This window comes from Vicia villosa, unplaced genomic scaffold, assembly GCF_029867415.1.
Source record: "Vicia villosa cultivar HV-30 ecotype Madison, WI unplaced genomic scaffold, Vvil1.0 ctg.000936F_1_1, whole genome shotgun sequence".
In the NCBI taxonomy this organism is placed as follows: Eukaryota; Viridiplantae; Streptophyta; class Magnoliopsida; order Fabales; family Fabaceae; genus Vicia; species Vicia villosa.
The window spans coordinates 595,062-608,883 of record NW_026705419.1 but is presented as its reverse complement, the minus strand read 5'-3'; the positions used below and the strand labels follow the sequence as shown (position 1 = coordinate 608,883).

The 13,822-nt window shown below is 32.2% G+C and overlaps 1 protein-coding gene across 2 annotated transcripts; it reads left to right on the top strand.

The window, feature by feature from the left end:
- The first annotated feature begins 534 nt into the window (after positions 1-534).
- Positions 535-12,738, top strand: LOC131632351 (molybdenum cofactor sulfurase-like). Of its 2 annotated transcripts, XM_058903107.1 has the most exons (22): positions 535-750; positions 905-1,003; positions 2,022-2,080; positions 2,474-2,634; positions 3,351-3,496; positions 3,568-3,691; positions 4,451-4,556; positions 4,637-4,682; positions 5,190-5,228; positions 5,312-5,468; positions 5,868-5,970; positions 6,430-6,546; positions 6,619-6,696; positions 6,794-6,895; positions 7,090-7,162; positions 8,387-8,494; positions 9,619-9,686; positions 10,248-10,399; positions 10,607-10,839; positions 11,839-11,975; positions 12,160-12,270; positions 12,364-12,738. In XM_058903107.1, exons 1-22 carry the CDS (start codon positions 639-641, stop codon positions 12,466-12,468), a joined length of 2,436 nt encoding a protein of 811 aa, XP_058759090.1. In that variant the 5' UTR covers positions 535-638; the 3' UTR covers positions 12,469-12,738. The 2 variants fall into 2 exon arrangements, 1 of the variants encoding a protein (XP_058759090.1); XR_009292981.1 differs by lacking the exon at positions 12,364-12,738 and having other exon boundaries at positions 11,823-11,975.
- Positions 12,739-13,822: the final 1,084 nt, after the last annotated feature.

Genomic DNA, 13,822 nt, shown 5'->3' with positions numbered 1-13,822 from the left:
AGTAATATGTCAAACAGATATATTTTTTTATTCTTTTTCAAACAAGTTTAACTTTATTAAACAAAATTCACCCGACCATATTTTTGGAAGCAGATTTAATGAACACGTCTCTAGTAAGAGTGCGTGATTCGAACTCTACTTCGTTTTGGAAAAGTCTCCAATTCATTTGCTTCACGAAATAAATTAATAAACAATCAATATATTTTTAGCAATATCAACAATTAATTAATATACTATACTTTTTCCACACGACTAATATCATAATGGAAAATAGGGTTATGTACTGACAGTGTAAAATAGTTTTATACTGTCAACCAATGACGATCATGTATCAGAACAAGTCAGACTGAAAATTTAAAACAACTTGTATGACATGGCAGAACGTTATATTCTAATTGGATGACAGTGTAAAACATTTTTACACTGTCAGTGCATAACCATTAAACTCTATTATAATTTATTCAGATCAAAGATAATATAATATGATATAACAAATTAACAATAATATTAATAATATTCCATTTGTGCGTCACGATGAAAAGAAAGATATAAAGTAACTCAACTAACTCGTTCAAGTTTTTCCGCATTCGTCTGCAGTCGATTCGTCTAGAGTCTAGACTAGTCTTCTTCGTTTCCGTATGGCAACCGCCAAAGAAGAATTTCTGAACGAGTTCGGCGAACATTACGGTTATCCCAATGGCTCCAAAACCATTGATCAAATTCGAGCTACTGAATTCAACAGATTACAAGGTTCTACTACTTCCTTTTCTATATCCCACAAGTTTGGAAAATCAGAAGAAAATTCCTTAGGTTTTCATATAGTTGTTATGTGATTATGAGTTGGTACTTTTGATTTTGAAGTTGTTTGCTGATTACAATTTGTTGATTTTGGAATTACACACAGATCTTGTGTACTTGGATCATGCCGGTGCAACTTTGTACTCTGAGCTGCAAATGGATTCAGTTTTCAAGGATCTTACTAGTAACGTATATGGAAATCCACGTATCCTTATTCATATAATTCGTAATTTACATTCTCCGTAAATAAGTTGTTTTTAGCTTATTTTCACAAGTTCTTCAAAATAGCTTATATGAAAACATTTTAATTTTTTTTTTAATCTTTTGGTATAGAAATTGATTAGAGTTTTTGCTATAAGCGGTTAATCTAAAGAGACATAAGGTGGTGAAATCGAGATGAGTTCACGCAATAAGAGAGGGATAAAGTGAGTGTTCCTAGCATTACATGACAATGGTTTTTATCAATTAAAGATTGTGGAAAATAGTGATTTGTTCAAATTATCCTATGCTATAAAGATGTAGCCTCCGTTTGACAATACTTTGTACTAAATTGTGCATTGTGGAACAATATCCGTTTGTTAAAATGATGTTATGCTATAGTGTTATGACGCTGCTATAGCTGATATTCTGTTGCCGATTGAGTTACCGGTTGGCCGAAGGATGATAATCGGAGTGATTTTCACAATTACAGGAGAGGGATTATCCGAAATAAGAGAATAATGGGGAGTATTTATATTGCGCTGATGACCATTTGTGTATCAGCATGACACTTTTAGTTGTTTACTTACCTGGCTTACTTTGGATAAACTTCTCAACCATTTCTAGAAATAGGAAATATTTAAAGAACATTTGTAGTTTTTTAAATGTTGTTTATCATAGAACCAAATGGTATATTATTGCTGAAAATGTGATTTTAGAATCTTCTGCAGCTTAATACCTATACGTTTATACGGACTTTGTAATACTGAAAATGTGATTATAGAATCTTCTGCAGCTTAATACCTATATGTTTATACGGACTTCATTTTAAGTAAAAAACTATAAACTTACTGAATTAAGAAGCTCCGCATAAGCTAGATGCTAATCAAAAAATGAATTTTTGTTTCTAGATTTTGTTTAAGAAAGAAACAAAATTCTTAAATACTTAACGTAGAGTAAGTTAATTTAATGGTAGTTGACTGACACTGACTTTATGAAGTGAATTTCCTTAATCATAATGCTAGATAGCCAAAGTGATTCCAGTTCTGCAACTTTCGAGATTGTGAGGGATGCCCGTCAGCAGGTACAAGCAAATATGTAATTATTTAAATATGTCAACTGCCTTGTTTATAACTAGTAGTAATGATAAATTGTGATTAGATTCTTTGTTAATTGATCTTTAGCTAGACAAAAGTTTCTGTCAATATTTTATTCAAATATTTGTTATTCTATATACCATGCTATATGGTATAGGAATGAGGAGTACTAGATTTCCACGAGTGACTGCTAGTTATCCAGTTTGTTGGATGCCATACCTTGCAACTTGCATGAGGTTTACCTTGTTTTTCTTTAATAAGGTGGGTGGGCTATGATAGGCCAACAGGAAAATGTTGTTGGTGTTCTTTTTTAGTACTTTTTGATACATGTTCTAGAAAATTCTACAAGTTGCCCAGATTTGAAACTATCAATCATACAGGTCCTTGACTACTGCAATGCTTCTCCCGAGGACTACAAATGTATATTTACCTCGGGGGCAACAGCAGCTTTGAAAATTGTTGGAGAGGCTTTTCCATGGAGTTGTAACAGTACTTTTATGTATACGATGGAGAATCATAACAGTGTTCTTGGTATAAGAGAGTATCCTCCCCAAAAATTGAAACCGTACTAGTTTTGTTCAATATATCCCTGCTGATGATACAATGCAATTAAATTTAATAAAATGGGACGAGTTTTGGAACCGGGTGAGCCAGATTTTTTTTCTCCCTGACGTGACTCTAATTCAGTTTTCTTTCTTTCTTTTAATATATATTTTATATCATTTTTCTGTTCTGCTGGACTTGAGAACCCAACTAATTCTTCTTATGTGATATTTTATACTGATTCAGTATAATCTCATGTTTGGGCTTATCTCCTTTGCGTATTTATTGAGTTTAATCGTCTTTTTCTAGAAATCATTACTTTAGTAAAATGGTCTTGTCACTTTCTGACAAATCTAAATGTGGTAACTGTTATGATTACCTTGCTTTGTTAGATGATTACGAGAGCATCTGGTGAACAATTTAATTAAATACCAACTCAATCAGAGCTTACCGTATGAGAGTGTTGGTATACTATGTTTGTACAGTCAAGGAGGAAATGAGGGCGAGTGCTGCATAAACTCAACATAAATTGTTTCTATAAGCTATTTTACATAATTTATGGAAAAAATAACGAAACAAATCATCCCAAAAGCACACCATAATTTTAAAAGCACTTCCAAACACATACACATGTGTTTATGTACCAAGAAATTCAAACGAGCTCTTTCAAACGCCCACCAACTCTAGTCTGTGCACTTCCATAACTTGTATTAGATATGCTCTTGGTCAAGGAGCTGCGGCCATTGCAGTAGATATTGAAGATGTAAATCCTAGACTAGAAGAAGAATTTTCTACAAAGATATCACTGCATCAAGCACAAAGAAGAAAAGTGGCTGGATTGCAGGAGGGAGAACCAACGGGTAACATTTAAGGTCACGGGTATGTTCACGGGCTTTAAATTTATTGTCTTATATCTGTTTGTTCCATGCAGGTGATGTGTATAATTTGTTTGCCTTTCCCTCAGAGTGCAATTTCTCTGGGTTGAGATTCGACCTTGACTTGGTGAAGATTATCAAGGAAGACTCAAGCAGGATTTTAGGAACTTCAGTTTGCAAGTAATTTACACAATCATTTTTCTTATTAACTCCTTATGTGCATCCCTTTTTTGTCTAAATAACCTAAAAGTGTCATGACTTATGCACATTCAACTATTTGCCACTATAGTCCGTCATATGGCAGGAACTAGTAAAATTAATAGAGCTCTTTGTTACATCGATTTGACCATATATGGTATGTCTAGTCAGACATGTCTTGGGTGTATTAATTTTCCCACCGGCCTTTGATATTGAGCTGTTTACTTTGGGACTTTTCCCATTACTTCCAATTTTATGGTTTTCTTCAATGGGTAGATAGCTTTACAATGCAACTTTACAATTTCTTGACCAATATCAAACACATCTGCTGCTTGTGGTAATTACTAGAAGAGGGGTGATAATACACAAAATTAGATTCTTCCAGGCTGGGTGATCTAACATTAACTTGGAATCATAATTTATAATTTCCGAATATTGTTCGTTGAATAAAAATTGTGTCAAGGTGATTTACATTATGTATACTGATGTTAATGAATGATGTTAGCTACACGCCTAGGATTATAGGAAGTTAATATGTCTGAATCCTAATAGCAAGAATTAAGGAATAATGAAAATAATCTGTACAAAGAAAGAGCTATTGACAATAGTTAATAAAGTTAACAACGTGCACAGTCTCACATATATACAGAGAGAGAAGCAGGAGGAAGAGCTTCATTTAAATATGGAACTTTTTTAATAATCGATGATTGCTTATTTGCATATATTTTTTTGGTTCATAAGAAATAGACGATGGTTAGTCTTGATTGATGCTGCAAAAGGATCTGCTACCACGCCACCTGATTTGTCCAAGTATCCCGTAGACTTTGTTGCCCTTTCATTTTACAAGGTATAAGGTTTAATGTTTAAATTTTGTTTTGGTCAAGGATTACTTTGAATTTTAAGGTTTTCTATTGTTCATTTTCTTAGCTGTTTGGCTATCCAACTGGGCTTGGAGCTCTCATTGTTCGAAATGGTAAGCTACTGGTTTGTGAGCAATTGATGTATCCTGATTTTATGTTGTTCTCAAGATTCAATAATTCTCGGCTTCTTACCATTGTACTAATTTCATTTGTTGTTTTAGTTTGATGGTGTATTTTTTGTTTTGTTTTGTATTTTTTAATGAGGTTCCCTTATCTTCTATTTTTATGCTTTGGTTTTCTTATTGAAATATTGTTTCAACTAAAAAATGAATAGGGATTTGATATGAACACATTTATTCGCCAGCAATGTCAGTGCAGGAAAGATTGTGACTGATCAGGATAATTTCATATTTTATTCTCTGTTTAGATTAGAATAATTTAATTTCCTATTAATTTAAAATTACTTCCAGTTTTGCTAAGATTATACGATACATAATCCTTATCTGCCTTAGTTTTGAATTCAAATGAAGTTTAGTTATGATTCAATACATTTGGAATTAATTTGACCATTTTTAAAGTTTGTCTCTTATGGATTATCCTCTTGATTATTTGCATTGCAGATGCTGCCAAGTTATTGAAGAAATCGTATTTTAGTGGAGGTTTGTGGCTTAGTGGTTTCTCGCCTCTATGTTGTTTAGTGGAGGTTTTCACTTCTTAATTGATTGGTCGGACCCTATAACAGGAACAGTTGCTGCATCCATTGCTGACATTGATTTCATTAAAAGAAGGGAAGGTATTGAGGAACTCTTTGAGGATGGAACTGTTTCATTCTTGAGCATAGCATCTATTCGCCATGGCTTCAAAATACTGAATTCTCTAACTGTATCAGCAATATCAAGGTATGCATAATTTAAGACATAATTTAACATGAACATGGTTCCAATAAAAAGGGAATTACCAATGTTTTCCTAATAGATAACCGTCAACTTTTAATAAAAAGCATTGCATAGTATAAACTATTATTTATAGTTCCTGAGGATTGTCTATTTCAATAATACTACTCTTAGAGCCTATCCTAGTTCAGTTATTGGGCCATTTGTATACGAGGAAAACTTCATGCCCTAGGTGTCCTTGGGGTGAGGGTGGCTAAGGCAATCCTTGCATATAAAAAAGATTTACCTTGAAAGGTGCCTAAATAGAAATGTTGGAAGAGAAAAGTTGTTGTTTCCTTAAAGTTGTTTAAATATTAGTGTAAGAAATTTTATGTTTTAAAGCTTTCAAAAATTGTTGCCTTGTAGACATACGACATCTCTTGCTCTGTATACGAGGAAAACACTTTTGGCCCTAAGGCATGGCAATGGATCCCATGTTTGCATTCTCTATGGACGTCATAATTCAATGGTTAGTCTGTGCACAGTGCATATTTTAGTTGATGTCTAATTTATAGTTTTATATGCACTAGTTATTTGTTCTTTAACAGTTACAAGACTTATGGCCATTGGTTGGTTTTTATTATTAAGTTATTAATATTATTATTATTATTATTATTATTATTTACTTATTTATGAATACTGTTTTCAGTAATGAGAACATAGAGAGGAGTTCCAGGTGATTTGTTGGATAGAGTAACATTTTGGTATACTTGTGTTGGAATTGATTGCACACAATAGTTAGTGCAGCATTGGAGAACGAGTGAAACCTTAGGAAATGACAATATTTCTTTATTGTTCCTGTACAAACTGTGCTTAAACCTTCATACACACACAAACCAAGATCACTCATGCAGTTTCATATATTTTCTAAGTTTATCACCCCCTTTAAGAAATTGGAACTAGTTAATATTGTTTTAAATTCATCCAGGAAATGTGTCATGAAATGGGTCCAATAGTTTCATTCAACTTGAAAAGACCAGATGGCTCTTGGTATGGATACCGTGAAGTAGAAAAGCTGGCATCTCTTTCAGGAATTCAGCTAAGGGTATGAATGTTCATTTGTACATTTTCTATGCTTTTCTGCTTGTTTATATAACTTCACTTACTATCCTTTTAGACAGGATGCTTCTGCAATCCAGGTGCATGTGCAAAATATCTTGGCTTGTCTCATACGGATCTCATTTCAAATACTGAGGTGTTTCTTTTATCTGCTTTTGTTTGCTAAATACTGATTATGATTTGTTTATCTACATGACAGTGTTAAGAAATGATAACAATATACCTATATTTAGGCTGGCCACGTTTGTTGGGATGACAATGATATAATTAATGGAAAACCTATTGGTGCTGTAAGAGTATCCTTTGGCTACATGTCAACATACGAAGATGCCAAGGTTTAAATTCTTTATACCAATTTTCTTTTTTGTTAAACTTTTGAACTATCAATATAGAAAATGCACAACATATTGAGTTAAAACAAAGTATCAATGGATGTGTTTTTTCCAATTGCTAATTCTATATTGGTTCTTGCTTGGTGTGTCAATGTTGGATTAAGTTTCACTTATCCAGATTTTGGTTTTATTTGCAGAAATTTGTTGATTTTGTAACAAGTTCCTTCATATCACCTCAAAATCATGTTCACAACGGGAATCAATTGAAAGGTTCACCTCCTTTTTCCCATAATAATATATCCTTCATACTTGATGAATTGAAATCCAGATTGATTATATACTTCTATGCTTTTTTCTTTGAAGTCCCAATATGAAAAAATAGATTTGCATATACATATAAAATGCATTTTTTTTAATGTAGCAACATAGTAGGCTCTCTTAACAATTTCCTGTCTGTGATCTTTAGTAGTATATCTTAAGCAGGTTTCTTTTAACAATGTCTTTAAGGGGTTTCTTTTAATGATACAATAAATGGATTATACATGAATTACTTGAATAGCATACTGGAATTTGGTGCTGAAGTGCTTGAGAGATTGACTCACCCTCGTGAATTTATAATAACTACTTCCTCCATTCTCTTTTATAAGCAAATTTGACTTTTTGAGTTCATTGAATAAATGATGTATTTGGACTATATATAGACTAGAACTATATGTAGACTAGATACATTAATTATTCAATGAATCTAAAAAGTTAAAATTTGCTTATAATAAGGGATGGAGGGAGTATAGTAATATTTGATCAATCTGAATCCCTTGATTATAGGAATTAAACCAGCTAATTTACTAATTACATCTGAGAATATATATGCAAGGAAAGAGAATATTTACTTAGAGAGAAAAAGAGAGTAAGAAATAAGGAAAGGCTCATTAATCCCTTCAAGCTATTGCTTATATATTATGTATCCTAAGTGACTTGGTAAAAATTCAATCTGGTGATCACTGTTAGAAATATCCTAAGTCCCACATTGGTTAGACATAGAGCTTGGAAATAGTTTATATAGAGTGACATTCCACCTTACCAACCGGTTTTGTAAGAATGAGTTAGGTCAAACTCTAATATGGTATCAGAGCCTATCGATCGGACCATGGGCCGCCCACCGTTAATATCCACGCACCAAGTCCAAAAAGAGTGCTGGGCTGCTGGGCGTGAGGGGGTGTGTTAGAAATATCCTAAGTTCCACGTTGGTTAGACATAGAGCTTGAAAATAGTTTATATAACAACTAACAACCTCTCTTGAAAGAATCTTCCCACAGAAAATATGACAAAAAATCTATAAAAGTATTTGGTCTGCTCATGGATTTGAAGCATTACACATGGCCGCCTTATTGTCACAAAAATCACATTTTTCATTATAAATAATATCAGGCTGAGAACTAATGTCTCAAGATATTCAATACCAAAATCTTCTTTTTAAGTGTTATTTACATGCAGGTGTGAATGGTTCCGTAAATACCTGCTATTATCTCAAATCAATTACAATATATCCAATAAAATCATGTGGAGGTTTCAGTGCAACAAGTTGGCCTCTTAGCAATCATGGTAACCATCTAATTTCTGCTCATTGTTCTGATTTTCCATTTTCATATTAGGAGTTCAGAAGAATAAGCACTATTGTGTACTACCATATATTAAAATTATAGGGTTTCAGAAGGGTAAAGGAATACTCAGAGTATTAAAATCATATTGATATTATTGTGGACAATGTGATGTCATAAGTTGAAATGTGAACAAAGAACCAAACTCTATTTGTACTAATAGAGGACTCTTAATCCTAAGAGATCATCTTAGATGCTCTATGTTATACTCTTAATAGTGTTTCAAAGAGTATAGGTAATTGTAAATATTTTAGTAGCACTATTTTAGCATTCAATGTTTCATTCTTAATTTCCTTTATCTATCACAATGATAGAATATAATTATTAGGATAGAATTTTAACCTATATTTTGTTAGAACCTAATTCTAATATTTATTATTAGGCTCAGAATTAGCTAATTATATCAATTAACATGATTTTATTCTACGCGTTATTATAAGTGGAGGTAAATATGGTCTAATTCAGATATATACCGAAATCCCGAATACCATACTGTTTCACCTTTGGTCGCACTACAACTTTCTGGCCGCAGCTACAACCATACTGTTTCTATTTTTTGCACATCATAATTTTCATCCACCCGTTATAACAAACTTGAAGCTTATTAAGATTTAGCTTTACAGGATGTGTTAAACTCAAGTCTTAATATTTGTTTTTAGGGTTTGATTTTCTTATTAGCATTAGAACGAACACATCATATCTCATAGCATTTATTGTATTCAATTCTATATGCTATGAGTTAATGTTCCCAAACTTTTGAAATCATCTTTTTTATCTCTCATGTTTTCAATATCTTAATTGTCAATGTTCCCTATTATGTTCCAAATTTCGCTATTCAAAATAAGTTCAATGTAATGCTTTGGATTGGGATTCTATTTATGTCACTGAGCGTTTGGTATAATATTGTAATCATACCGTTAGTGTTCATAGTCCTAATTCATTTTGATTGGGCTTTTATCCTATAATCCACTTTTTATTATTTTTAATTTTCACAAAAACAAAAGTCATAATTTCCTCTGTAGTTTTATCTTTGAGCTTTTAAAGAAAATTTGTTCTTAAAATGTTTAGGAAGCTTGAAACATGATCGTGAATGGATTCTCAAAAGCCTGAGCGGTGAAGTTCTTACACTGAAAAGGGTAATCCATTTTATAATACATAAGTTCTTTATTTAGATCATCTGCTGATGGATCTAAATTTCAGGAACTGTACTTTTTTTATGGTCAGTTGTAGTGATTCAGTTTTGTTTAATTTATGTAAAGATTCATTTTTCCTTTAATTTTTTTTTTGAATTAGTGGAGGTACATTTTTGTCTATTGAAATTAAAGGAATTTAGATAAGGAAGGATGAGAATGAACAAATACTTCAAAGTGGTTTGTGTTTTTATAATGATTGTACCAAAGACCGAACTCCAACTCTTATAGAGTTATAGTTGTACTAAACTCTACTGCAAACCATTGATATACAAATGAGAAAGTCAAAATATTCAGTTCTAAGTTCTCTTCAAGTTGCTCACTCTTCTCTCCGTTTTTATTTTCTCTCGGAGTTCTTTAGGTGTTAAGCTAACATTCTTAATTTTGCTACCTTCAGTAGTCTTCAATGATCAGAATCCAGACAAGCTTATCTATCATTCACCCTTTCACTCTTCAAAACCAACGCACGATTGTAAAGTTTGAATTTATTTGATCTTAATTTTGTAGGTTCCTGAAATGGGTCTTATAAGCTCCTTTATTGACCTCAGTCAGGGAATGTTGTTTGTAGAGTCTCCGCATTGCAAAGAAAGATTGAAAATCAGGCTTGAGCTAGATTTTTATGATAGTACTGTACAGGACATTGAACTGCATGGCCAGAGGTATGTGATGTTATGCACATTTTATAAATATGTTCTTATGTATTGTTAAGGATGACTTCATTAATTTGATATATACACTGGTACTAATGGAATCTTAAAAAAAGAATCACATGCAAATCAGTAATTTGTTGTTGTATTTGCAACGCTAAACTTTAAGATTCTAAATTGATATTTTGTACTAATATTCTTTTTTGTTTTATTGCTTAGGTACAAGGTATATAGTTACAGCAATGAGACCAATGCATGGTTTAGTGAAGCCGTTGGAAGACCTTGCACTTTGTTACGATATTCTGGTTCCAATCACGAGTTTGTGTTAGACAAGACCAAAGATGTAGTCTCGTGTAAAGATACAAATAGCACAGTCAGTTTCGCTAATGAAGGTCAATTTTTACTTGTATCCGAAGAAAGTGTTTCTGACCTAAACAAAAGATTATGTTCAGGTATCTTCTTGTACCCTTGAGAATTTAGCCAAAGACACATGCTTGATTGGAAATACAATTTTACTTGCAGTTAATTTGTAAAATGCTTGATTATCCGAATATAGCCAAACTCAAGACTTGATATTTAAATACACTTATAGTTAACTACATGATAGGTTGACAAGGAAATTTGATAAATGTGCACGTTCACAACCTTGTGACTGTTTTATCATTGTACATGAATCTATATAAGTACATAAACCCAAGACTTCAAATATTGCTATATTCGTAATTCAATGAGTAGTGTACGAAGAATGATTACAAATCAGACATGTAAGCTATAATAGAAAGCACATCTAGAATAAAAACAGCGAGATAAAAGCTCTAAGTTAATCATTTGTACAACCTTATAGTTATAATATAAGTAAGTCTTTTGACGCTTCATCTTGTATTCTCACGCTAGTCTTGCTCTTGTACATATCTTGGGTTGCGTAAATGTTGACATTATGATCTTTTTCTCCAAAACCTTATACAGACCCTTTTAAGAATCTTGTATATCTTTTCAAAATCAATGAAAACTAGGTTAAAATAAATTCCTTTGATATCATTCATTCTTGTAGCAAGTGTATAGCTTGAATAGTGAGCCTCTTATCTTTATGTTTGCTCAATCACCCTCTTCCTTTACTTTGTAGTACGGCTCAAAAGCTTAATCCTCTATAATTTGCGTAATTTTGTTTGTCACATTTGTTCTTAAAGACTGGGCAAACTTGTTTGACAAAATGATACATAATGGAATGCATTTCTAATTGATTTGACTGTTTGATCAAGTTCTAATGATGCCAACATGATTTTAGTGTATGAATGTCATGAAATTCTTTTTAAGAAAGTTAACTTTCATTTTCAGCCGTACTTGTGCCGATCACTTGTGTAATACAAATTTGTTTAGTTACACTGTTTAGTCTTTAACCCCAAGTTTCAGAATATTGAATATTTGACAACTATAGTTGATGTTTTTCCTAGATGTTCAGAAGGTCGTATGCGGAACAGCAATGAAAGTCAATGTAAATAGATTTCGTCCCAACCTTGTGGTATCTGGAGGCCGGCCTTATGATGAAGATGGATGGAGAGACATTAGGATTGGAAATAAGTATTTCAAAGTAAGTTCTAACAATTTTCTAAATATTTGACAACAAATTTTTTGGAGTTTTGCTGTTTGATATGGACACTATTGTAGTTAAATGGCTCTTTGACTAACACTTACTTGAACTCTGCTATTTTTTCTCAATAATGCATAACTGTTATCTTTAAAACTTTATAATTTAGTTTCCATATGCTCTGCAGTCGATAGGAGGATGCAATCGATGCCATGTAATCAACCTTTCACTAAATGCTGGGCGAGTGCAAAAATCAAAGGAACCTTTGGCAACCTTAGCATCATACAGGAGAGTAAAGGTTGGTTAAATTGTCTTATAGCTAAATTTATTTACATATTTTACTCATCCTAGGCATCATCAATAGTCTAATATAACTATATACATAAATCAGGGAAGGATTTTGTTTGGTATACTGCTTAAATATGAATCTGCTAATGGAGAGCAGCAACAAGGTGATTCATGGCTGCATGTGGGGCAGGAAGTGCATCCAGATTGATGTGTGCAGTTTATAAGAATCATTTTCCAAAGCTCGCAAATTCATGTCTTCCAAGATTACTGGAAGCTTTTGAAGTAGTATTCGATGCCTCTGATAAAATATTATATAATTTATTAAATTTATATTGTACAATTCTATAGAAGGATACTTGATATATGCTTTAATGTCTGAATGAGCACTGCAAAAATGTATAACAGTCATAAACTTTTTGCCATTATATGTTGACTACAGAAAAAAAGAATGAATAAGAGGCAAGTTTTTGCCACGTGATATTCGTCCACGGGATGGGGAATTCAATTTTGTAAGTTTTCTTATTTATTGTCACTCAAGCTAACTTTTTGAGTTATGTCTTAGTTAAAATATGACAAACTGTGATAAAATAGTTATAAGTTAGATTATATTTAACTATGGTATAATTTTGTAAATATTTTAAGAAGTTTTATTTAACTATTGTTTAACGTGAGAGATTTAGTCAATATGCTTTAACATGTCTAAGAAATTATCCACGAGTGATTTGAATTGAATATATTTTTATATTTTTTTTTTTTTTTAATATCGTGTACATAAGTAACTGAATTATAGTTCAATCAAATTGTCAAATTAATTAAATTTATTTTAATTAGATTTTAACAATCATGGTATATAAGATAAAGAAAATAAGATAAAGAAAAAGCTATATTTTACGTAATTAAAAAATAAAAAAATTGAAAAATGTGTCACAATGGTTTGCTTAAAGAAATGTGGTAATAAATTAACAATGGTAATAAATTAACACTACGGTTGAGTTTATAAACCGTGGTAATAAATTAACAATGTTTAATTAAAAAATAAAAAAAGTATATAGGCGGCTGAAACTATACATATCACCATGGTTTCCTAAAGGACCGTAGTAAAGGTGGTGTCGTTGTATGTACTTTTTGTAGTACTTGTTTCCCATTAAAGGACTTACCCTAAACCATCGGACAAAACCTGAAAGAAGCCTTAAAGCACTTTGCCCTTTATAAATCCTCGTGCTTGAAGGACTGTGTTGTTATATTTGTGAGAGCCTCAAATAAGGGCGATGTTAGAGTCCTCACCTAATAAAGCATCACCCAAGCGCTACCTTTATGGAGCATGAGAGGTTCATCTTTAGGATAAACGACGTGTATAATATTGATATCTCTCCATTAGTCACATAAACTGAGTCATGCCACGACTTCCTTAAAAATAGGTAATCAACAACCTCCCTTAGTCAAGGGGAGTGGTTACCACTTCTTAGGGTTTCCTAAACCTTAGGCTTGAAGGCTTTTATAAATACTTCTCATCTAGTGGGAGAAGATAGATCACAATTTAACCAACATAACGCGTATACACT

What these genes read in the sequence shown, in the direction of transcription:
- LOC131632351 (XM_058903107.1), top strand. Translation starts at nt 639, where the DNA reads ATGGCAACCGCCAAAGAAGAATTTCTGAACGAGTTCGGCGAACATTAC. An exon ending in ATTGAACTGCATGGCCAGAG is followed by an intron (nt 10,400 to 10,606) that starts GTATGTGATGTT and finishes TTTATTGCTTAG; the next exon opens with GTACAAGGTATATAGTTACA. An exon ending in TTGGAAATAAGTATTTCAAA is followed by an intron (nt 11,976 to 12,159) that starts GTAAGTTCTAAC and finishes TATGCTCTGCAG; the next exon opens with TCGATAGGAGGATGCAATCG.